General features: G+C 48.7%; 1 protein-coding gene across 1 annotated transcript; it reads right to left on the bottom strand.

Moving 5' to 3' along the window:
• RXRG (retinoid X receptor gamma) lies at window positions 1-23,638 on the bottom strand. The gene is made up of 10 exons (XM_036387812.2): window positions 23,253-23,638; window positions 11,691-11,932; window positions 7,895-8,039; window positions 7,109-7,288; window positions 4,298-4,458; window positions 3,062-3,191; window positions 2,328-2,460; window positions 1,528-1,619; window positions 1,151-1,256; window positions 1-448 (listed from the first exon to the last, which is right to left on the bottom strand). Exons 1-10 carry the CDS (start codon window positions 23,299-23,301, stop codon window positions 301-303), a joined length of 1,386 nt encoding a protein of 461 aa, XP_036243705.1. The 5' UTR covers window positions 23,302-23,638; the 3' UTR covers window positions 1-300.
• Window positions 23,639-26,159: the final 2,521 nt, after the last annotated feature.

Here is a 26,159-nt window from a genome sequence, read left to right as displayed (position 1 = left end):
TCAGTGCCTCACTCGTAATATTTTATTTGTTTTGTTGACTTTTATTGAGAATGAAAAAATAATTTAAAGCAATTATCTGTACAGGGGGGCAGGGGGGTGGTTAGCTGGGTAGAGGATCTGTGACCCCTCCAGACAGGCCAGGGAGGGCTCAAGGGGGTGATTTACAGCTGTCCAAAACCACAATCCCAGCGAGGAGGAGCGGAGGGCCAAGGACAGCTCTGGAGCTCTCACAGGCTCAGAGCACAGGGGCAGGAGGCTCTGCAGGGGCACAGGGGGGCCAGGCTCTGGCCAGACAGACCCTCAAGTGACCTGCAGGGGTGTCTCCAGCATCTCCATGAGAAAGGTGTCAATGGGGGTGTCTCCAATCAGCTTGAAGAAGAAGAGGTGCTCCAGGCACTTCAGCCCGATGGAGCGCAGTGCCGGCAGGCGCAGGAGGAGCTTGGCAAACCTGGGAAAGAGCAGAGTCAGAGGCACAAGGGAGGCACTGCCTGCCCTCTCCCACCTGTTTCCAAACCTGCACCAGCCCAGATTCTCCCCCAAAAATGCTTTGGGGCATTCTCAGACTTAGATTCCCTTAAGCTTTCAATATAAGCATTTGTTGTCTCGTATGGTGGGAATATGTAGCTTTCCAAAATGGAATTCGGCATTTTTTAAACTTAAAAGAAAGCAAACAAAAAAAAAAGATACATCCAGATTTGAACATCTTAACACAACCTGTATCTCCATGGTACCATTTAAATCTACCTTCAAAAACTCCCCAGGCTCCCAGAGGGTGTGCACCCCTCAGCTGCCAGGCACTGCCTCTGGTTTGGAGGCACAGCTGGAAGGGGGTGCAGCTGGCAGCCTGTTCCCTGTTCCCCCTGCCCAGAGCCCACTGGCAGTGTCTGTGGTGACAGCCAGAGCCCACTGGCAGTGTCTGTGGCGACAGCCAGAGCCAAGACCAGCAGAAGATCCCGCCGGCACCGATCCGGCTGCCGGTGCTTCAAGAGTTCGGCCAGCAGAGGGTAGGATTGGATTGGAAAGCAACAGAATTCCATCTCCACGGCACCCTCAGGGCTGGGGATTTGGGCAGTGCGGCTCAGGCAGAGCCAGCACAGCCAGGCTCCTCTCTGCAGGGTGGGCATCCCGCTGCCCTGCCGGGGGCACTCACCGCCCTGGCTGCTCGGGGTACTTCTGCTTCGTGTAGGCTTCCAGCGTGGCATAGACCTTCTCCCGCAGAGATTCCACTTCTGAGGGGCTGGACAAACCCTTGGCATCTGGTCAGGGGAGGAAATACAGGTGGGGAAAGGATCTCTGCAGAGGGGGTCCTTGCACTGTGTGCACGGGCAGGAGAGGACTGGGACAAATGTTGGTCTGCTGGGAGCTGTCCCTGCCCATTGCAGGGGGGTGGAATGATATGATCCTCAAGGAACCTTCCAACCCAAAGCATGAAATCTGTCTGCAGCCTTGATGCTTACTGTCACAGTGACCTGCTGTGGCCCAGAGGGAGTGCTTGTCACCTGGGACTGTCCCCAGCCTCGGGCTTACCTGGGTTAAACAGGACAATGGCTCGCAGGCACCCCAGCTCCGACTTATCCATCTGCATGTCTTTCATTTTGGACACCAGCTCTGTCAAAACCCTGCATGTGGGGAACATGGGTGAGCAGACAATCAGAGACCAGTTTCTCCACTGAAAATAGGCACTGGGAATACCCTCAATTCTTCTCTGCAGGAAGAGAGGCATCTTTGAGGCACAGCCATGCCCCACGCTGCTGTTCTACAAGTGCATCAGCAACATCCTGAGCATCAAATTTGCTCCTGTTCTCGCTTTGTTCAGCACACAGCACTCCCAATTTGCACTCACTCAAGGAAAACCACATGGGTTTTCTCCACTTTTCGCTGTGTGGTGCAAAACATGGGCACTGTCCTTACATGTGCCAGGTGTGAAGGAGTGGTGAGGCAGTGTCCTGCCAGGCAGGGAGCAGGCATGGCAGGGACAATATGCATGCACTTGTTACACAAGCAAGTTGGGGTTGAAGGCTTTGCCATCTAAAGTCCTTGGTGAGCAATATTAGGCCTAGATACAGCCACAGCGAACTCTCTAGACAGAAGCATTCCTCCCCCTGCACACCCAACCCAACATCTGCTTCTGCAAATCCCTTCCCACTGTGCTTTCGCCCCATTCTTGGTTTTTTTTAAGTCAGTCAAACATCCCCTGCTCATTCCAAGCTACTTCTGCCCCAAACCACAAAGGCTTTGCTCCAGTTCCCCTTAAGGACACGTTTCCCACTGAGAGGGGAAGGCAGAGCCAGCCTGGCCAGCCCTGCTGGGGGATGGCAGCCACGTACCTGTCAAAGATGGAGCCCACGCCAGCGCTGTGGGCGCTGCTGCGGTGCACGTGCAGGCCCGTGGCCAGCAGGATCCCATCCTGCACCGACACAGAGCGATGGGAGAAAGAGGCAATGAGCAGCTCATTCCAGCCTGCAAGCACAGGAGGGCAGGACACGTCAGGCAGTCCAGCCACAAAGCAGTTCCACAACCAGCAGCAGAGCTGGTTTCTCCCTGCTGGCTTTGGATTAAACTCAGGGGAGAGTTGGCACCCCAGGTACCAGCTGCACCCCTTGCAAGAGGTGGGAAATCCTTTGGAAATATTTGGAAAATGCTTGGTGGGATTCTTGGGGTTGTTCTGGGCAGGGCCAGGAGTTGGACTTTGATGATTTTTGCAGGTTCCTTCCAGCTCAGGATATTCTATGATTCAGTGACCCTGACTAGCAGCAAGCAAGAAGTAGAAACTGGCTCAAAGGGAAAACAATTAAAATCACAAAAACGAAAACGGGGAATATATTTTGGATTTTCTTCCTAAAAAACATATTCCTAGCCCTAGCAATTCCAATCTCTGTACAAACAACAGATTCTAGTATCCCATCCACAGCCTCCGCCAACCTCTCATTGTGTCTCAGAATGGGACATGCAGGAATGGATTGGCTCAGGATTGCACATTCACCACCCAGCCTAGCTGGCTCTCACACAGCCCAGAGAAGGGACAGGGGCAGCAGGGACAGCCCCAGGTGGGGGACACTACCTGCCCGGAGGAGAATGACTTGGTCTTCCAGCGTCAGGTCGGAGAAGTGGGGGATGCGCTTGGCCCACTCGACCAGAGTGAAGAGCTGCTTGTCAGCAGCATGGCAGATGTTGGTGACAGGGTCATTTGTCTAACAGAGAGGGGTACCAAAAGGAAAAGAGCAGAGGAAAAGAGGAGAATTCATCAATGGAAAGTCTTTGATAATCACAATGGAGTTAACAATACTCAACGCCACAAGAACAGCACCCAAACTAACAATAATCTCAGGTGGGTGCTGTTGGGAAGAGCAGGTATTTGTTACCACTGTCCCCTCTGCAGCCAGCCAAGTCAGCTTGATGCCTTGGAGTGACCACCTAAAACAGAGGCTAGACCAGATTAAGAGGATAAAAGCAAGTATTTATTGAAGGTCTTCAATAGGCACACCTTGGGCAGTCAAAAGAGGGGCTACACCCAAGATGGACAATGCTAAGTTTTTCCAACAATTATAAGTTTGGTCCATTTCCATATCAGGGGTTAATCCTCCAATTACAGCTTCACGTAATGAAGTCATATTCCCTCAGTTTGCTTTCCCCCATTTCACTTTTGTTTACACTCTTTGGGCCCTGAGGCAGTAGGATGTCTTTGAGTTTCAGGCCCAGAGGTGTTGTTTTGTCTGACCAAAATGTGAAGACAGTAGCTGACACTCTATGGAATTTAGAGTTATACACTAAAGCAGTACAGGATTTGAAAAATATAAAAGCTTAATCCTAAGGCATCAAGCTGGTTGCTAGACTCTTCTGTTTGCTTGTTACCCCTTTGCAAAGCAAGTCCCTTGTGGCTGGCTCCAGTCCTGCTCTCCAGGGCATATCCAAAAGCCAGGGAGCAGCTCCTGAACAGGCATGAGCACCAGTTCCATCCAAACCAGTAAAACCACAGCAGTAAACCTGCTGTGTTCAGCTCCACCCCAGCCAGGGGCAGACAAGAAGTGTTCAGGGCTATGCACATGTGAAAGCCAGCACAGGGCTCAGGCTCTCCAGCATCCAGATTCCTCATTGAAACTAAAAAAGACTGGGGAAAAAATGTTTGGAAAATAACATATAGTTGTCATTCAGATTATCTCCAAAAGATAAACTGTTGGTGATTTTTAGGTGCAGTGGAGCAAAACCCCCTTGGTACAATGCTTGTTGTTCACATGGTGCTTATCTGCTCAAATCCCAGCTCCGACCTCTGGCTGCAGGTGCTGCCAGGGGCGCTTACCGAGCTCTCAGTGCCCATGTCACTGTAGGCCTCTGTTTTGGGCTCCACTGCCAGCTCAGCTTCCAGGATCCTCTCCACGGGCATGTCCTCACTGCCACTGCTCGTGGACTCGGCCTCGGTCTCACTGCGCTCCCTGCTCCTCTGCCTCTCCTCCTGCACAGCTGTGGGACACAAACACGGCTCTCTACAGCCACAGCAATGCTCACCTGCTCACAGGGGGTCCCCACAGGTGGGATTATGGAAACCCCCTCAAGCAGGGGACAACAGAAAATAAATGGGGGTGGCATTCACATTCTCTGAAAAATTCCTTCACCCAGGGTTTTGCTGCTGGGAAGCTGAAAGGCAGCGAGAGAGGTCTCAGAGTAAAGGGAAACAATTCTTATCTCATTTGCTTCTCCTGTGTTGTGCTGGTGTGGAATGTGTTTGGAGATTGTTTACCCACAGGTGATTGTTCCATTGGATTCTGCTGTGAGTTGTTCTCATTCTTTGGCCAATCAGGGCCAAGCTGTATCAGGACTCTGGAGAGAGTCAGGAGTTTTCATTATTATCTTTTTAGCATTCTGTAAGTATCCTTTCTGTATTCTTTATAGTATAGTATAATATTCTTTAATAAAATATAGTATAATAAAGTAATAAATTAGCCTTCTGAGAGCATGGAGTCAGATGCATCATTCTCTCCCCTCATCAGTGGACCTGCATTTTACAATAAATGGGTATTTCAGATGTTCACCCATTAAAATGGCTTCTCCCACATCAAGAACTCTGAGGTTGCTGCAGACCAGTAGCCTCCAAATTTGACCAAAGATTGTGATTTCCAAAGTATGAAGCTCCAGAACAGAGGGAAGAGGAGTTGATGCCTCCAGGTGGCAGCCTGGGCTCGGCTGTCACTGGGTGCTGGAGGAGGCAGCACTCACAGCACTCTTGCACTCACAGGCTTTTTGTGCTCTCAGCATGCTTCCAACAGTCCCAGTATGTTTTCAACAATCCCACAGCAGCCAGAGCATCCAGCAGCAGGGCTAGACAGTCCCAAACCCCCAGCTGGATTCACACCTGCTGCTTGTCTCATTCCTGAGCAAAATCCTACCCAGTCTGGCCCAGCCCTGGCATCACCTCTCCCTTCACCACCTCTCTTCCTGATCCTCCCCACTAGAAAGTTCCTCCTACATCAGTACCCCAACACCTTCACTCCCTTCACCACTCTTTGTATGTTTTCTAAAGAAGGCACAGAGTCATGACATTCTCTCCAAAGCTCAGTTTTTAACTACCAAAGCTGCAGTGTGTGTAAGACAGGCCAGTGTAGGACCTGTGTACCTTGTATGCAACAAAAGTCCTGGGTACACTTTTTATTTTATGAAATCCCAAAGGGAAATACAACAATCCTGCTTAAGAAGTGACCAGCAGGCATTATATTTGTTTAGTTCACTGCTGGGGTGAAGTGGCAGCACCCAAGGAGATGGATCAGTGGGGCATCCAGCCTGGTGCTTGTGAGGGAGGGCAACACAGGACACAAGTATCTGCCAGCCTGCTGGGGGGAACATTTGTGCTCTTCAGAGCAATGGACAGGAAAAGCCATGCAAGTGTTTCTGAAGTCACCAAAGTCTTAGTGGAAGAAAGAACATGGCAAGGAAATACCAGTCCCATCGCTCAGCCCCTGAACTCAAGCTGCACTCTGTCCCCAGTTTCTGCAGCTCCCAAAAAGCCCCTGTGATTGCTGCAGCCAAACTCCCACAGGATCCACCAAGATCCTGGGGTTTAAATTTTCACTCTCTGCAAAAGGAAGTTGTGCTAACACCCTGGTTCTCTGAACCACTTTGCACCTGGCTGGAAGAGGGAGCTATGCCTGGGATTAAGTTTTTGATTCCAGCCTGGCATTGTGCAGTCCCCTGCTGCCCTGTGAGGCTGAGGCAGCACAGCTTTGGTGATGCTGCAGGATGAGGATCAGCTCATGACCAGTGTTACAGCTACTTCCTGGGCAGCTCTGTTACTTTATCTTAGAAAAAAGGAGCTTAAATGCTGTGTTGGTTGTCACTTCCTGACCTTGCATCTGTTAGGATAATTTGGGAGACAATCCAGCTCAGCAGGTGAATGGAAATGACAGAGGGGAAATGACAGAGAACTATAAAATGAGAGATAGAAATAAATCATTCACCCTTATCCTCCAGTACAAGAATTAGGTGGTGACAAATGAAGCCAGCAAATTAAAAACAAAAAAATGGAAGCTGCTCTTCACAAAGGAGGCAAGAAGTCTGCAGGACCCCTCACTGCTGGGTCCCAGCAGAGGTTTAAAGGTTTCCAAAGGGTCCAAGCCATTAAGAGTCACTAACTAGAGGCAAGGTTGGGTCAGAATCAGTTAAAAGCTTTGATACTCACCAGTGTGTGTGATTAGGTGAGAAGAAAAATACACTGTAACAGCTTCCCCATCAATCTCTTCCCTTATTGGCCCTTATTAGGAAAAAAGTCTTCACAGAAGGAAGAATTTTTTGCACCCTGTCCAACATGGGAACAGGCTGCTCAGGGAGGTGGCTGAGTCACCATCCCAGAGGTATTTAAAGGACAGGTAGATGTGGCACTTAGGGACAGGGTTTAGTGGTGCAATCTGCATTGCTGGGCCAATGGTTCCACTTGATCTTAAAACTCTTTTCCAACCTAAACCACAATTCTCATTTCCTTTGTGTAATGAGGTCCAAAACCCCCTGATGCCCTCAGTGGGGGCTTTTGGAATGCACCAGCCTTGGAGGGCCACCAAGAGCCTGATTTATCCTAATGAATGGAGGAAAATGTCTCCAATGCCATTGCTCCAAGCAGCCCTACCTTCCCTCTTCATCCCCATGGCGAGGCACTTCTGGTAGCGGCAGTACTGGCAGCGGTTGCGCTGGCGCTTGTCGATCAGGCAGTCCTTGTTATCCCGGCAGGTGTAGATCAGATCCTTCCTGATGGTCCTCTTGAAGAAGCCTTTGCAGCCCTCACAGCTGTACACCCCATAGTGCTTCCCTGGGGAGGCAAAGGAATGGCTGGGCAGGCAGGTTTTGGCCTTTCCTTCCAGCATGGAGGAGCTCAAAGCAAATCCAAAGGTGGAAAAACTGCAGGCTATCACCTTGGCAGGCCTGAACTGGCTTCAGTGAGTCTTAGCAGCAGCAGTCAAACCACAGGACCACTGTTTTCCTGGGATAAGGAGGGGCTGCATGCCAGTGGAGTGATGTGGAGCATCTGAGCTGCACAACAGCTACAGGCAGCAAAAGGGGTGCACTGATATGGAGAGGGCTTGCAAGGCTCACTGGGGTATGACAGAAAACCCAGACACAGCCAGAGCCCAGCTGACACAAAGCACAGGGAGATGGGAACACAGAGATTTTGGTAGATTTAGCTTTGGTAAACAGGGACAGAAGGTAAAATGAGGTTACACACACGAGGGAGAAGAGCACAGTGTTTAGGTTTGCTCACTTTTGGGCACTAATCTGCAACACAGCCAGCCAGGCCCAGCCATGAGCTTGCCATGGCAGTGTGGCCCCAGCAGCCTCCACACTGCTCAGTGCTGCACAGGAGCACCAGGAGAGTTCTCACTGCACAAAGCCTTCCCCAAGAGAGAAAGCCTCCTACCTGAGGACCTGTCCCCACAGATGGCACAGATGTGTTTGGCTAGGGATCCTGGGCTTGTGGATGGATAATTCATGTTCCCTATCCCTGGGAGACCCGGCAAGGGCTTGACATCCTCCGAGCTGCTGACATTGTTCAGGACATTGAGCTGCAGAAACCACAAGACAGGTTAGAGAGGAGAGACTCACATCTCAGTGAAACCATCCCCAAATGGAGCTGACCCTTCCCTTGCTGCTCCTGCCAGGCTTGTCCCACAAGCTTATCCCCATGGGGCTGCCCTGGGCAGACAGACATCCCTGCTGAATCCAGCAGGAGGGGTTTAAGCAGGCACTAAAGCAGACACTGCCTGATGTTGTAACCAAAGCCAGGACTAAGCAGAGCTGGAAAAGGGCAGGCACTAACCTCAGCTGCTCAGTTACAGCCTCCAAGCCGTGAGGCTGGTGGGATCCTGGCTGCTTCATTAGAGGATGCTGATTGCTGGCTGCTGGCAGCCACAAGCACTAACAGGTTAGTAAAGCAGAGCTCTGCAGACAGGTGATTTGTTACAATCAAACCTGCACTGCTGCATGCCTAGGGAAGCTGTAATGGTGCTTAAAAAGAAAAAATAAATAAAAATTAGTGGGTTATCTACCCTGATTCATAGTATCTGCATATACACATGAAAACATGGCCATTTGGTGACTCTCTGGGACTTAGGTTCCCAAACACTATCATAGATGGCAGATTTGGTGTTACCAGATTATTAAAACAAACAAACAAACAAACAAACAAACAAACAAACAAACAAAAAAGATATCAGGCTGAGCATCTAAAAATCAGCAGCTGTGAGATGCAGGCAAATGATGCAGAGCCCCTAGCTGAGATCCCCAGGAGCTGCTCCTGGCTGCTGAAGTTAAAGGTTACAAACCCACATTGATTAGAGACCAAAGCCTGACATTGCCCAGGGCTTCCTTTTATTGCTGTTTGCTTTGGAGCCACGTCAGGCAGGGCAGGGAGGGTTAAGGGCCATTGAGCACGTCTTGTCAAAAGCTGTCTGGGCAGAACAATCTCTCTCCAAGCCCACCATCCACCACCAAATCACCTTCCCCACTGCTGTGGGTTGAGGGCTGGGGATGGTTGTTCCATCCCTGGGTTTGTATGGAACAGTTGTACCAATTTATCAGCTCAAAGAAGGCAGAAGCAGGCATAGAAAACAATGGTTTGGATGAAGACCCAGCTCAAGCCTTCATTGCAATCTCTGTAACATTTAAAACAGTAGTTTCATGCATGCTGCTGAAAGTTCTCCATTTGCTCCAAGAAACTGTACATTTCTCACAAAAAAAAAAGTGGTAATTTCCACAGTAAATTTCAGTAAAGAACAAGGGTTCATCCCATTTGAATTTTTGGACTTGTCATTAGAAAAATAAAAAAGGTGAAGCTTGTTCTTATCTTCCCTCACTGCTATCCCTTCATTTTCAAAGCTTCAAAGGTTTAATAACATGGAAAATAAAAATTGTCCAGCAAAAATCAGGAGCCAAGTTGTTTTGCTCCACTAGGACATATAAGTGTATTGGGAAAAATTGCCCAGAGGAACAGAGGTTTGATCTCCCCAGCAGAGACTCAAACCAGGCACTGGCAACTGTAAATCCTTATGCTTCAAAATCCAGGCTAAGGAAAGGAGAAATAAACCCCTTCCTCCCCACAAGTGTCCATCATCTTGGCAAAATGCTGAGCCAGGAGGAACTTTTTATGGTTTAAAATGTTACTCAGAACTCGGGTACCACCTTTTCTTCCTCCCTGCCTACACTTTGAAAGAATAAAAGGGAGAGAGGGTACAGGGGAGGGGGACACACAGGGCAGTTTTATCCATCAGTGTCCTTAGAGCTTGACTCTTGCAGGTGAAGTGCAATCATGGATGGTATCTGGGACAACTGCTTGAACCCAAATCCATTAGCTGCCTCCCTGCTGAATCCCCAGGGCCCAGCTGTCTCCTTGCATTAGAGGCAACACAAATGGAACCTTCTCCTCAGATCTGGGAACTTGGCACAGGGCCCAGGCTGGGGAAACCACTTCCCAGAGCATCCCCAGTCCCAAAGGAAAGGCTTCCAACCAGCCAGTGCTGCCACAATTTCCTGTCCAACCCTCCTGTCCTCGATGTCAGGGGCACAAATACCATCAGATCCATGGAGAACAGCTGGGTGCTGCAAGGGGAGGAGGGATCCTCCAGCATTCCCACTGCTGACAGCTGAGGCCCACACAGGAGTTGAGGATGCTGGAGAAAGGTAAGCCAAACCTCATCCTCTTTCAGAGCTCTTCAGCTCATGCCATCCTCTCCCAGCCTTCCAGGCACTATGAAGAGGTTCAGGCATTCCAAGGAGTAGCAGCAGGGTATGGGACAGAGAACCAGGGACCACCTCCTTGCTTTTTCCTCAGCAGGAGCCATGAGGCTTCTGAGCACTTCCCACCTTCAGGTCCCACTAATAAAACACAAAATCTCACTCCTAAGAGGCAGAATTTTCACTTACATCTGGATGCCCAGAACATTTCAGCTCTCTGTCAAGATGCCACACTGCCACCAGAAATGCAGGAGGCAGTGCCAGGCTTTTGGAGCAGCATGTCTCCATCCCACAGAGCCACCCTGGGAGGCTCCCAGCCCTCCCATGGCTCTGGGGAGGCACCAGCCCTAACACCTGTCTGGAAGGGAAACCTCAGCACCCACGTGAGCACAGGCAGTAAGGATGGGAGTGCTTCATTTTGCTTCAGGCCAAGCTGATATGCCAGCCACAGTAGGTGGCTGGCATTTAGCATTAACATTTGTCTCTCCCTAGAAAGTCTGTCTCCTTTCCAGATAAACGAATGAAGCAGATATCCTTTTGCAGGAGGAAGGGCAATGTTTCACATGCTGCAGCCCTTGGCTATCGTGTTTCCATGTACAGTAATTATACACTGCAGCAGAGGGGAGCTGGACTGCACCCACAGCAAGAACAAAACTGGAAATTAGCTCTCTTCCCTCATCCTGTGTTGGAACCCAGGACATTGCTCTGGCTGCCCTGGGTGATTCCAGACCCTGGCAGGGGGCTCAGAGACCTTGGCACAGAGTCAAAAACACCTGTGCCTTTGATTTTAGCCCATGGAAACAATTACCAACTTTGTTGAAGATTTACAAGGCACAAGAGTTTGAGTAGAATGATAGTGAATTTGTCACAGGGTGAAAATGTAGAATTTGGGGATTTAGAATGGGGGTTTAAGAGGCAAGATGGAAGAATCTGGGCATGTCCTGTCCTTCTTCTTCTTCTTCTTTTCTTCTTCTTGTCCTCCATCTTCTGCTGTGATGGTAAGACTTTTGGATTGGTTTAGAGTAGAGACAGACTGTCTAACATAGGTGATAGGTATTGGAAAATTATTGTAAATAAAGTACACGTAGTTCTTAGTATAAAAACTAAGTATAAAAAGTATAAAAAGTTAACAACATCCCAAGGGCAGTCAGTGTGCCACAACTGGACAGATCTCAGCAGGTCAGAGAAAGAATGTAACAGATAAGAGAAAATAAACAACCTTGAAAAGCAGAACCAAAGACTTTCTAATACCTCGAGAGCCATTTCAACCACAGAAACCCAAGAATCCTGTAGGGTATTTTAAAACTGGTGTGGCCTGCGTGTCTGTGCAAGGCTGATTAATGCAGATTCACGTGCTAGAAAATATTCTTTCCAGCTGAGGTCTGAATGGCCAAACTCCCCACCACCCAACCCTCTCCCTCAACTTTTGGGACTTCACCCATCCTGAACACCGAACTGTAGCAAGGAAAGCATCGCATCCCCACCTGTGGGCTGGCGTGTGCCACGAAATTCACGCCGGGGGCGGAGGACAGAGCGACGGGGTGCGAGCCCAGGGAGGAGGTGATGACCCTGTAGGGCGAGCCCAGGGCGCTCATGGGCGCCGGCAGCGCCCGCGCCACGCTCCCGGGGGGCTCCAGGAAGCTGGGGGGCCCCTCCACCACCGGGCTCCCCGTGGAGAGCCCCGAGGACAGGCTCACCGACGTGGAGCTGGCGTGCACCGGGGAATCTGCAGGGAGAAACGGAGAGATGGAGTGAAACAGCCACCGGCTGCCCAGCCTTGTTGTTGTCATCATCAGATTTCCTGGGAAAATCCCTGCGCTGGGATTTCTTCTCCTGGGAAGCTGAGGAGCCTCAGAGAAAAAGGCAAACAATAGTTATCTGATTTGCTTCTCCTGTGTTTTGCTGCTTTGGAATGTGATTGGAGATTGTTTATCCAACAGGTGATTGTTTCATTGGTTTCATGTGAATTGTTTTGACTTAATGACCAATCATGGTCTAGCTGTGTTGGGACTCTGGAAGAGATCACAAGTTTTTCATTATTATTTTCTAGCCTTCTGTAAGTATCCTTTCTCTATTTTTTTAGTATAGTTTTAGTATAGCATTCTTTAATATAATATAGATCATAAAATAATAAATTAGCCTTAACATGGAGTCAAATTCATCATTTCCTTCCTGCCACAGGGGACCAATATACCACAGGTTGTGTCAGTTTAAAATGCCAGCCCAGCCTCAAAACCAAGCAGCAAAGCACACTGTAAAGAGAAAAGAACAAAATGTTGGTTATAGTACAGGAAAGTCAGTTATATACTGTTGGAACACTGGTTACTGAGGATTTGAGGCTTTCTGTGCTGACTCCCCAAGAAAATACTACATTTAACCTGAGACCACAGAGAAGACTTCCAAAATTAAATGATTAAAACTAAGATTATGAGTGTGTAGTTTGAATAGAAGTGTGTAATATCACATAGTAGAAAACTTGGAGTTTAAAGTTTTAGAATATAGAATATATATATAATATATATAATATATATATATATTATATATAATAATATATAATATATAATATAATTATATATAATATATTATATATAATTATATATAATATAATATATATATTTTTTTAATATAGAATATATAAAACAAGAAGCTTTAGAGTAAAAAATAGTCCTTCTCCTTTACCTTCTTCTTCATGAGTTTGAGCAGTATTTTATTATATATATTGTAATATATATTTAATAATAATAATAATTTTAAATATAGATATATATAAAAAATTAAACATCTGCATTGTGAGTCACGGGTAATTAGTTATTGAGTTAAAAGTACAAATAATTGTCATTTCTTAATTAGACAGTTTATCCTTAAAAGGCTTTGTAGAGAAAGAAATACAACTCCATGTTTAGCTTGTTAGAGTGAAGTGCTGTAAAACTCACAGTTTTTGAGATTGTAATATCAAGTAAGAACTAAAAAACATTTGAGTTGAAACAAGAAATACCATCTCACACATTTGATCCCCACCTTGGCAGAAGAAAGAAACGAAAGAATCCGCAATATACAGCAACAAAAGTTATTGTGGAGATAATGCTTAATAACAAAATACTCCTTTTCCACTTCAGTGCCTCAGCAGACTTGGAGGAAGGCACCACTGCCTGCCTGCCTCAGGCTGATTTTCAGTTTGCTCTGAACTCTTCCTTGAGGTCCCATTTCTTTTGTGCAAGCCAGCTCTAGGGACAGCACACTTCTGAAACCCTGAAATCCTCACCAGCCAGCCTGGAAACTCTGAATGCTCCACAAGTCTTATGATGAAGCATTCCTGCTCCTTGAGGTGGCTCTGGCCTTGTGCTCCCATGGCTCAGTTTTCCCCCTCCCCACCCACTGTGTCTCCACTGTGCCTTTTCCCATGTTCACTCCCAAAGCTGGGTGCCAGCATCTTCCATAGCAGCTGGAGCAAGCCAGGAATGCCTCATGACACGCTTGCAATGCAAGTTTCAGGGCAAGGCAGCCCCAAAACAATTTGTCCTTTACTTTTCCTCATCTGTACAATCAGAGCAGAGACTTTGGCCACGCAGCTGTGAGGGTGCCACTTTGGCCAGGGCACCCTCACAGCTACAAGGACAGAGAGTTTCCTCCCTCCACGCTGAAGAGCTGCAGCGCACATCACCAAGCTGAGCCACACAAGATCAGTCTGCCCTGAACCCTGCTGAGGAAGAGGTGGTGTAAAAAACAATATAACCCTGATCATTGCCACTTCAGGGCAGACTCTGAGGCTGAACAGCTCAGCCAAGGCCTAAATACTGTCTTCTGTAGGACCAGACTCAAATATTCAGGCATCAAATGCCCACTAGTCCCAATGGGTCATGCATCTAGGTGCATTTTAAGGATTTCCATGACCTTTTCTCCCTCCCTTAGAATTTACCAGCCCTAGTTAGCATTAGCTGTCATTAACATTTCTGTGAACCATTATTTCTCTGTTGGTTTTTCAACACAGGAGATGATTCCCTGGAGTAGCAAGGCAAAGATGTTGTGTGGGAAGGTCACACAGCTGCTTTTTCATGGCTGGCACAGAGGATACATTCTCCCCTTGCATTTGCAAGTAAGGCAGCGCTTGGGTGTTTTGTTTGTTTGTGGTTTTTTCCCTCTTTTTAACATTACTGCAAAGTTATTTACGTGACAGTGTTTGTTATTCTACCTGAAGTAACAATCAAATCTGATTCAAAGGGAAGATGCACAATAAAGACGGGAAAAGGTCAGCTTGCTGAATAACATTAAAGACATTTGTCAGAGTCAAGGAGGACTCCATCCGCCGTTATCAACCCGCTTCAGACTTAATTCTGCTGAGGGAGGGGGAGAAAAGGTCTTTGTCAATTCTTGCTTTGGCTTTTTGGATCAATTCTCCCGGTGGGAAAGCGATGTGCAGCAGGAGGAAGCCGGCTCAATGACAACAGCAGAAGCCTCAGAGGCAGCGAGGCGCTCTGGAGGCAGGAGCAGGGCTCTGCCTGCTGCCACAGAGTCACCCCACATCCCCCTGCCACCAACAGGGAGACACGCACAGCCTGTTTTCTGCTAGCAGACAGCAAAATCCCTGCCTTGGAATGGATCCCAAGTGCTCCAGTCCTTCATCCCAGGGACAGAGTGCCTTTAGCACTGGGCAGAAGCTGTGCTGTTTGTCTGGACCCTCCCTTACCTAAGCAAGCACTCAGCTCACACAGGCACCTCAGATGTTTCTTGGGGCTTAAAAGGACCATCCTGACTCGGGCCATTATCAGCTTCAGAGAAAATCAAATGCATTTTTCATCACCTGTGGTACCACAACATGCAGTCCTCCCCAGCAGCTGCAGCACAGACCTAGAAAGAATTTGCTTTTACGCCTCTTTAAATAACTAGGTAAACAACATTGCCTTTGAGGATTCCTCAGCTTGGAAAATAAGTCATTGCAGGGGATCCTGGGCAGAGATCTATCACACTAGGAGAGCTGAGCAGGAAGAATGATTCTTCATCCTTTTCCATTAACACAGAAAAGGGCATATTTTGAAAGTATCATGCAGAAGATTTAAACCAATAAGGAAAGACACCCAGGAGAGTTAACTGTTTGCTTTTATGCCAGACCTTTCAGGAGTGCTGTCTCTGCCAAGTTTCTCCATTAGAGAGGCTCCAGCCTGCACAAGGACCCAGAGCAAGGCTTTCCCACCAGGAGGCTGCTGGCCAGTCCAAGCCCCACCGTGGGCTGTGACCCTGCCAAGGGGAAAATGTTTCAGGGCTGTGCCCAGGGGGATCCCCTAGACCCCAGGATGGGATCAAAGGTCAAAGCCAGGAAGCCTGGAGGGTTTTACCCTGTTACACCTCTGTTATCCCAGCAATGAGATACCAAAGAGGAAGTGTGAATGCACAAAGGAGTGTTTGCTGGTGGAGATAGAAGAATAAATGAAAATACCTACTGGAGAGCACAGAGGTGTAAAGCCAGGCTTTGCCAGGACCTGATGACACAAACCAGAGTTAACATGCTTGTTCTTACAGTGTCTGGCTACACTGTCCTGCCAAGGCTCTGACAAACCCTTGGTCAAATCCAGCAGTGTTATTTTCCATTTACCAAACAACAACTTAATACATCTGTTACAAATTGGAATAAAGCCTCCATCTAGAAAAGCACAACAATGATGACAAAAAGCCCACAAACAACAAAAAACTTTGACTTCCAGTCCCTTTCTGGGATAAGTCTGCTAAGTCATCCACCACAGGAGCAGAAGAAATGCATTCTCCTGCACCTGGGGAAAATCCTCCTCTCAGCTTCTCATTTTCAGGCTAGAGTGCTCAGAGAGGGATATAAGAAATGAGTGTTAGCAGACTATCAGCTTGTGAGAGGAGCAATTTTCATGGCTGAAAGGTGTGCAGGAAGAGCCAAGCCAAAGCATCCTTGACCCTGGGGTTAATTATTCGCTCAGCTGAATACACTCAAACTTGTTTCAGTTCAAAGAAGCCAGGGAGGTTTGGACTGTGCAAAGAGCCAAGTTTTGAAAGAAAATAATTAAATTAAATGACTTGCAAGAATATACTGATGGTCTGTGTCCCACATCTCCCAGCAGAACCCAGAAAGGTCTTGGGTTCACTGGGATGGAATGGCTTTAGTGCAGGTATTTTCTCTCATCATCTGGGAGACAGACAAATGCCAGTGGAACAGGGCTAGATGTTGGGGAAGATGAGACAGGAAAGCCTTACAAATATGATTGCTTGGCAAAAGATTTTGAGAATATAGAAACTATAAGTGAGATTGAAATGAAAGCAAGCTTTGAGATCCCTCAGTTACTGAACAACTGGAAAACAATGGCATGGCCAGCTGAAGGTGATCCCCTTCTGATGAACAACACCCTCTGCTTGCAGACAGCTCCAAGGGTCAGAGCAGACCCTACTGGCTTGGCACAAGGGGCCCAAAGAGGAGTTTTTAGGGTTTAACATGTAACACAGTATGGTAATGTAATGATTCTTACAGCTGTATGTAAATGCTATAGGATTTGTATCTTGTATTAGATTGGTTAGTGAGAATTAGAATATTCAGCACAGAAGATTTATGGTATTGCAAGGGGAACTTCACTCTCTTTTACTCTTTTGCTCTCTCTCATCCTCTGTACCACGCTCTTGCCTTCTCTCTCTTTACTTCTCTGGGGCCTGCTCTGAGCTGTGGCTGGCAGCTCCCAGCAGGGCCCTGCACCCAGGCCCTTTGCAATAACCCACAAGTTCCAGACCTGGCTGCAGAGATCTCTGCTCTCCATCCATCCTGACCATCCTACCACCAACGCTCCTGCAGCTGGGGAGGAGCTGCTCCGGAGCAGGGAAGCAGCTGTGGGATGGAGCAGGGTGGGCTGGGGAGCCAGGAGTCAGTCCTGCAGCCAGCCCCAGCCAGCCACCCCCGCTGCACGGGGCACAGGTGACATTTACCCAGGCCTGCAGTGTCCATCAGGTAATGCAAGGTGACAGCAGGGACGGGGACGCCCCGAGCACAGGGCACCAACCACGCTGGCCATGTCCCCACACAGCTGGGGAAGGCCAGCTGGGACCTGCACTGAGCATCAGGGCTGGCTGCTGCTTTTCACCACCCACTCTGCATTCACTATTGGCTTGTTTCTGATCCACAAGTGGGGCTGTTTGTCCTTCTTCCCTGTTCTCTTCTCCAAATTAATGCCTGGACAGGTATGTCACCATCATATTTTCTGAAAAATCTCTTTGCCCAGGATTTTCTCCTGGGAACCTGAGAAGCCTCAGAGAAAAAGGAAAACAAATTCTTATCTCATTTTCTTCTCCTGTGTTGTGCTCACATGTTGAATGTGTTTGGAGATTGTTTCGTTGGTTTCATGTGAATTGTTTTGACTTATTGGCCAATTACAGTCAAGCTGTGTCGAGCCACGAGTTTTCATTATTATCTTTTTAGCCTTCTGTAAGTATCCTTTCTGTAGTCTTTAGTACAGTATTCTTTTCTATAACATAGTATCATAAAATAATAACTTAGCCTTCTAAGAACATGGAGTCAGATGCATCATTCCTTCCTGCCACGGGGCACCCCACTAATACAATACAGGGAGTTTCCTGTCCAAGTCCAGACAGCTCAATTTTGTATTTATTTCTCTCTGGAGGAGCAGGGGAAGGGAGGACAGGAGGATTGTGTGGATTTTCCAGTACTTCTGCTGCAAACATGCACTGCCCAGAGAACCCAGTGCCTCCATCAACTCTCCACAAGCTGCCTTAAACAGAAGCACACGCTCCAGCCTTCTCTTTGAAGGGGGCAAAGCTTAAGAAAGAAGAATTTGGTTCTGGGTGCTTGACTGTTTCGAAGTGGCTCTGCAAATTACAGCATTGTTTGTGGCAGGGAGCAGCTGAAGTACACACACACACACACACACACACACACACACACACACACACACACAAATACAGTGTCCATCATTGTTGCTTCAGCATTCAGAATAAGGATCATATCTAATATCAGTTTAAGCATCTCTGCTGACATCAGGAAAAATAATGAAGAAAGACCCCAAGAAATACTCAGTTCTCTGCATTTTGAAATTGCTGCCCTTGAGGACATGAGCAACAGCATTACCCTCACCCACCAGCTACTGAGCAAATACACAAAGCTTTGATACTCCACTCCAACTGTGCTTCATCTTCAACTTTAACAAAATCCTAATCCAGGGATAGGAAACTTGCATGAATGGCCTCATCAATCAGCAGTAGAACACCACCATCTACATCCCAGCAGATGTGTAGGTGTCCAACAGATGCACCTGCAGAGCACAAAAGCTCCAGGTCCACCACACCAACTCTAGACAACCAGGTCTGGGCTAGCACAGAGAAACTGAATCAAGGTGAGCTTGTGATAAAGGCACTTTGGATGCACCTCTGTGCTCCAAGCACTTCACAGGTGAAGCTGAGGAAGGTGTGGAAACAAAGACTTCTCTTCTGCAGGAGCACACAAGTGATCCCAAATATCTCGGTGAATGCAGTAGGAAGAGAAGGAACCAGGCTGCAACCAAGAAAACTGTCTTGATTTTCACACAAATAATGGCAGCAAACACCAGCTTCAGCAGTTACACCTGAGCAGAAAGAAGAATCAAAATGCAGAGAGCAGAAACATCCAAGTACTGCACACACTGTCTGTTTAACCACCACAGGCTGCAGGTTTGTTTTGGACAATGCTCCTTCAGCTCTAAAACCCAGCAAAGCCTTGAGAGAAATACCTATGTTCAGCACTGAGGTCTGAGCTCATCTAAGGCCTAAAACAATCCTTGAAGAGCCCTGGCAAGCCTAGAGATGATGATACTCTCAACAGTCACAGTTTCCTTTTTAGTATCAGAGAGAAAAAGCTGGAACTCATCAAACAATGAAAAACACTTATGCTCCCAAGGCTTCAGAGAAAAGGTTCACAAACATTTAAAGGTGTGAGCTGCCCTGCCTGACACATGACTTTGCAGATACTTCATCCTCTGCAGATCAGAAAGCACTTAGAAGTGGGAAGAGACAGGCAGAGAAGGGCTGATTTCAGGAGAGGAGCACGAGTGTGCGTGGGAGGTGCAGCCTGGCAAACAGCTCGTCCTTGGGGACGACCTTGAAAGGGAAAATACCTGAAACACTCCTGAAAGTGGCTGCAGTGATGGTAGCAGGATAGCCACCATAACTGGAATCCAGCATAGTTCTGCTGCTGGGACTGCAGAAGTTGTTTTTGTTTAATACACAGAAGATGGACCAAAAAACTCTTCCCTTTCTGGGGATATTTTTAACCATCCAAGCAGATTCCCACAGAAAGTACAAACTGCCCTGCTAATATCCCACAGAAAGGTTAGTGGGTTTGCCTTGCTTTTAAGGTCCAGTGACCTCTGTGTTTCCATCTTCCTGCTCAACTCCATGCCAATAAATAATGCAGCCTTCCCTGAGCACTAAAAATGAGGAGGAAAACTCTCAGGAGCTGTAGTGGCACGTATGGGAGCAGGGGTTTCTCCAACAGGGACCTACATTGGGCAGCAGAAAGTTTCCCTCAGCTCTCCAGGTGGTGGGAAGAGCTGCTTCCTCTCTTCTCTGGCAATGCTCCTGTACCTCCCTTGCAAACAGGGGCCATCCAAAACCTGGCCACAAGAAGCTGTGTGTCGTGTCCAAATGTCCTTGGACTTACTAAGCTATTGACCCACTGTCCAACTTCAGTCCAATCAGGCCAAGACCTCAAAATAGCATCTGCTGCTGAGCCTGCACCAGGGAAAGACTCCTTTAGCAACTACACATCAAGTAATTAAAACAGAACTGCAAGCCAAATTTACTCACCCTAACAAGGTGTCACATCTCCCTGGTGACCACAGTAACACACAAGAGTTGGATAAAGCTCCTTGTCTCCAAAAAAAAAGGAAAAAGTCGTTGAATTTGAGGCCTGAAGGGCTTTCCCATGATTGTTTGATCAGATTTCCCACTTGGCCAGCAGCCACCAGGAATAAACATGTACAAATTCCTACAGTTGTCTTTGAATTTGTGGAGAGGCTACAGGTCCCCAGGAGAACGGATCCCACTGATTGCAAGACCTGTGGTTGCCCCAGGCAACTGAAGGCAGGTGTCTCCTGCTTTAAAAGAAAAATTTTCACAAAATTTAAAGTTTCATTTTCTTAGATACCAGAGTTACCCAGTCACTGGATTTCCTCATACCTTTGCTGGGTCAAAGGACTCTTTTCCATCCTCACATCCACAACTACAGGAATGGACACAGCAAGCCATGACATCCAGGGGAAAAAGCATCCTGCAGGTCACAAAACCTGGGACCATCACATGTGAAAAAGGTGCCAGCCAGCCAGGCAGCAGAGCCAGTCCAGCACAAAGTGGGTTTTCCTCTCCCTATCCCCTAAACGACCTGGCCTAACCCTGCTTTGCCTGGGAGAGCTGACAAGATTGCAGCCGGAGGTGGTGTGGCCACAGGCCAAGTTACATGAGTACCAATAAAAGAGACTTTGTGGAGGAGCCAAGTTAGTTCTTGTCCCCAACCAACGGTGCCAGAGAGTGCCCAGAGAGAGAGGACAGCCAGCACAGCATCTTTCCTTGCCCTGGGAGCTGGGCTCGGGGTGAAATGCATCCTTCTGGAGACTAAAACCACATTTTTATTGCTCCTTTCTTTGCTTCTGTAGCCCAGCACATCTCCTGCTTTAGATGTCTAAGGGTGATTCATCTGAACATTTTCCCTGCTATTCTACAAACTCATCTGTGACACCTTGGAGTCTGATTGTCCTTTTCTCATCACAAATCATGTGCTTATGACCAAGTTGTGGATGTATTTCTCAGACAAATTTGGTGGCGCTATTCAGATGTGTAAGATCAAAATGAGTGTTGCACACCCCATCAAAAACATGCACCTTATTTCTAACCTGAATGCAGATAAAATTAAGGTAAAGCAGATGCAACAGCTACCTGAAAGCAAAGAAAAAGACAGCAAGTAGATGCCTTTTTTTTTGCCATTATGCTGAAATTGAAGCCCAGAATTTCAGAGCTAAAGGAAATCTGAGTGCAAGAAGAACAGCAAAACCTGCATCACCTTAACTTCTTAACTTCCCCTCCAGCAACACCCTGCAATGAATGCTACAAGCTGACAGCTTAGTGTGGACACTGCCCTGGCACCCTGATGTTCCAGGAAGAGTTTCATGGCTTTTCCAAGGATGGGGAGCAGTAAACACCAGGAACAGATGGTGGGCCTGATGGAGATGCAGGCTGCCTGCACAGGCTTTGTGGGGAGGACCCAAGGCAGTGGAAGATCCCTTCCACCCGTGGTCATCACCATCTCTCCTCCTCCTCCAAAGCCTGGCTGCCCTCTCACACAGGCTCAAAGCTGTCTGGCCAAAACAGGCACTGCTTTCTCAGCCAGCCAGAATCCCCCTCACCCAAGGAGAGGGAGCTGCCACCTCACCAAGCTGCCACAGGGACATGGAAGCCCTCTGGCTTTGAGGGGAGTGTGGCCAGCAGTGGTAAACTCCATCCAGGGAGCACAAGACAGGACAGAGGGACTGTTTTAAAGCATCCCAAACAAAACTTGGCCAATGCTTTTGCATCTCTGCCAGGCATTCACATACAGAAAACGCCTCTGTTTCCAATACCAAGTTGGAAGCAGGTTAAAACCCCAGTTTAATACTTTAAATGGAAGTTAAACTCCCAATATACTGAATTGTTAGAGAGCAATCTCTTCACCTTCACTGCTGGAACAGAAATCCCTCTGCTCCTATTACCAATTTCCTCTCCTAGAAATCTCCCAAAGGCTCTGCTGAGTGTTGTGACCCTTGTCCCTACAGGGATCTCTGCCTGGTTCCTATGAAGATCAGCTTGACTGTCACTTTTCTTTTGGTTTGTTGCAAGTTTGTAATAGAAATAAATTAAACACAAATAACACTTTCATTGTTTTGTTCTTATTGCAGCAGTAGGAGAGAGTTCAGCTGAATTTGCTGGGTCCTTAAAACCACCAGTGAGCAATAGATTCTCCCAACGAGCCATCCCCTTTCTGCACAAACAGCCTAAAAAGGTATTTTGGAAAGTCAAGCTATTGTGAAACTCGAGGATAACTTGATGCAATACTTTCCTGGAGTTGGAGAATTACCAGAGGTGAGCATCTGGTGAAAAAGGGAGGGGAAAAAACCCCACACATAGTGAGAACATCCCATGTGCAATGTGATGTCTGCAGGAACTGCTTCTCCAGCAGAGAAATACCAGGCTGATATACACAGAGTGAATCCTGGAGGCATTTCCCCACCTTGAAGGGCTGGGAACAACTTAAGGAGCTTTCCAGAGGCACCAAGACTTTGCACACACATGCACTTTCTGTTCCATCAGTACTTCCAGCAGTCCATAGTGGGTGCTCCCAGCCCCTCGCAGCCGAGCTCTCCAACCTACAGCTCCTCAGCCCATTCCCTCTGTGTCAGGGCAAGGGGAAAAACCTCAGATAAAACATAAAGAGTGATCCCAAAGTGCATTTCCCGAGAGCAGCGGCGGTTCCTGCAGCCAGGGCTCGCTCTCGGTGGGCACAGGGGTGTCACAGCCTCCTGGGCAGCCTCCCCTGGCTAATCTGACACGGCTCCACACGATTATGGTGGGATCTGTGTCACAAGGGCAGGAGATAGCCCCGCAAAGCAAGGAATTAGCCCTCTTAAGGTTTTCTCGGGAGGTGTTTCAGGTTTGAAAAGTAATTTTTCCCTCCCCTCAAACAAGTGAATAAAAATTAAATTGGAAAGATGCTTACTCGGTTTGATGTTCTTACAATGAAGAGATTCACGCCACCACACACAAACACAAACACGCATTTCCCAAACGATCCGCTAAACTTCAAAAGCGGAGCCTGCAGAATTTCAGGCAGCCTGGTGTGGCTGTGCAGAAGTTCACAGCACATAAAACCACAGGACAGCTTCGATCACAAGCACACGGGCACCGCAGGTTACAGCCACATCCCAGCTAGGTTAAACACGTTTTTAAATTCTCTTTACACCCCCACTTGCCGCCACCGTGGGATCAGTTCCTCCCCCTAACCCAGTAAACGCAAGTAAAACACTTACTGCCAAAGCCCGCAGGAAACTTAATGAAGTGAGGATAATTCCCATACATGTTTAATCTTCAGTTCATCGCTCGCCTTTCCCGACACAAGTGCCTCCTCTAAAGTTCAAAGCCGCCCGGAGCGCAGCCGGGGCCGGGGCAGGGCTCTGAGGGGGCTCTCGGAGGGTGCCGGGGCAGCTTCCCCCCGCCGCGGGCCCATCCTCGCCTCACGCCGGCCGCGGCCGCAGCCGGGCCCGGGCCAGCCCCGCGTTCCCCCGCGTTCCCCCGCTCCTCAGCGCCCGCTGCCCTGCTCAGCTGCCTCGGCTCCCCGCGAATTCCCGGCGCTCCGGGCACGCAGCATAATCGCCCGGCGGAGACGCCAATCAATGCACCGGCGGCTCCGGTATGGATCGGGAATCGGGAGCAGGGGGAGAGGTTAAGTTGTTCAGGGGAGGAGCATCGTGGGGAAGGAGGGGGTGATGTGCTGTTCCACCAGCGTCGGTGCCAGCAGCTCCGGCCATGTGCAGGGTCTCTGTGGCCACGCAAAGGAGCAGCCCTGGCCAGGAGGAGCTGCACATCCACCCCGCATCCCACAGCAGATCCTGTCTCAGCTGTGCTGCCGAAACCACGGCACGGCCCTGCGGTGCTGGGCTGCAGCCACCCCTGGGAAATGCAAGGCTGAGGGCCAGCAACACCTTCCTGGGGCTAGCGGAGCTGGCAGCTCAGCTCCCATCCCCAGCCCCACCCAAAGGAGCACAAAAGACACGCAAACCACACCAAAAGCCTCATTAAACCGGTTGCTAAAGCTGTGTGGGGTGAGAGGACGTGGGACAGAGCCCGGGGGGCTCAATCCATGAGTGTCAATCCCAGCAACCACAAGGATTCCTAACCTGTTGGCAAAGTTTGCTGTTTCAGGACAACACTGGCTTTGCCTGCAATGCTGGCCTTTACCAGCCACGCTGGGGATCCTTGTCAGGAGCAGGGAGCAAAAGCCTGGCACCAGGCAGGGATACCTCAATACTGACTGCATACAGTCAGGAAAGTTCACAACAGAGCTTCAGACAGCCCCAAACCCACATCCATAACTTCATCTAATGCCCAGCCCTCCCAACAATGAAGTTCTGAGGGAAATGTGCAGCAATAAGCAGGAACGAGCAGCCAGCTGCCAGGCAGGGCAGAGCCACATGCGGTCCCCAGCACTGTCCCCTCCAGTGCTCGGTGCTCCAGGTCAGGAACAGCCCCAGTTCCCTGACTGGCAAACCCCAGCCCAGCTCCTGCAGCTCTGGGGAGAGACAAGGACACAGCATAGCCCACTGGTTCTGGGCTCTGATCTGGGAAGCCCCAAATGAAGCCACCTCAAAGGAGTGGAGGAGGGAGCAATTTTGCTGGAGGTCTGCATTAATATGTGTGCTGGAGGAGAAGGTGGCTTGCAGACCTGTCACTGCCAACAGCCACACAGCAGAGAAAGGGGCTCAGGGCTGGCCAGGGGCTTTGCCTTCCCATGGGGAGCATGGCATGCAAGCAGCAAGACAAAAAGAGGGAAGGGCAGATTAGGATGTTTGGCATCCTACAAGGGCCTTCTGGCACATGGCTCCCTCCAGGTCACCCCAGGACCCATTTTGCCCTTTGGCACAAAGCATGGTGGAAGGGGAGGGTATGGAATCTGCCAGCCCAGAGCTGCTCAGAGCACCCAGCAGCAGCTCAGGCAGATGCTGACAGAGGTGCAGGCAGCCCTGAGGTATCAGTCTGCAGGAGAAGGAAAGGTTGCCCTTGTTGTTTCTGTTCCTTCCTTTGCTCTCAGACATTGCCACATCCATTTTTCTCTAGCTAGAGCTTAGGCAAGGGAAAGGGTTTTTCCTCTCCCTTATGTTAACAACCTTTATTTTTAAAAGGTGATTTTATTTCCTCCAATTTCTGCTCTGCACCTGCATGTGAGGGCTTGGTGATGTGCAGTACAGGGAGGACACCATGGCATGGATGCACATCTCTTTATGGGCAGCAGGTACATCAGATCAGCTCCAGGGCTTAGAGTTTACCTGGGAATGAGAACCTAACACTTGGGAGTGCATCTCCACAGAGCAGAACAAATGGATAACCTGCCTGCTGTCAGGAGCAAGGAGGTTTGTAGGCAGTAGTATCAGCATTCTGTATAGCCCATTAGCTGTGGCCTAGGTTTACACACCCCTTCTTTTTTCCTCACAGTTAAAAAACAAAAAACAAACAAACAAACAAAAAAAACCCCAACAAAAAACAACCAAGAGATCAGTATTCAGAGTAGGTTCTCCTTAGGTTCTACTGAGGCAAAAAAACACCACCAAGCAACTGCGGTCTTGCAGGGGGAATACAAACAGCAGAGATCACTCTTGTATTTTCTATCTGGCCACCTTTCACATCTCATTTGTTTTACTGCACAAACATTAATGGCACTGCAGAACTGTTTTTAGAGGAGGAGAGGCAGCTGAGCACACATCCTTCTCACTGGCCACAGGTTCTGAGCTCTGGGGAAGAGAGACCAAAGGGTTTGATGACCAGCACGAGAGCACAACACAGCAGGATCTGACTGTGTGGTGCTGTGTCCTGTCCCTCTCCTGTTCAGCTGAGCTGGTGTCCTGCCCTGCCACCACCCCAACATACAACAAGGCCATCCCCAGGGAATGTCCCCAGCTTGGGCCAGTCGTTCCAGTGTTCACAGCTGCATCCAGGTGCAGGAGATGTCGGCACAGCTCCTGTTTCAGCAGAGGCTGCCCCACACTCCACCCTGTCTAATCCAAGTGGTGCCAGTCCACAAGGATTTCTAACCTGTTGGCAAAGTTTGCTTTTTCAGGACAACACTGGCTTTGCCTGCACTGCTGTCCTTTAACAGCCACACTGGGGATCCTTGTTAGAGCAGGAAGCAAAGGCCTGGCACCAGGCAGGGATACCTCAATGCC

The sequence above is a fragment of the Molothrus ater genome, chromosome 9 (assembly GCF_012460135.2).
Source record: "Molothrus ater isolate BHLD 08-10-18 breed brown headed cowbird chromosome 9, BPBGC_Mater_1.1, whole genome shotgun sequence".
Taxonomy (NCBI): domain Eukaryota; kingdom Metazoa; phylum Chordata; class Aves; order Passeriformes; family Icteridae; genus Molothrus; species Molothrus ater.
Note: the sequence above shows the minus strand (reverse complement) of the source record. Positions and strands in the feature narration are given on the sequence as shown.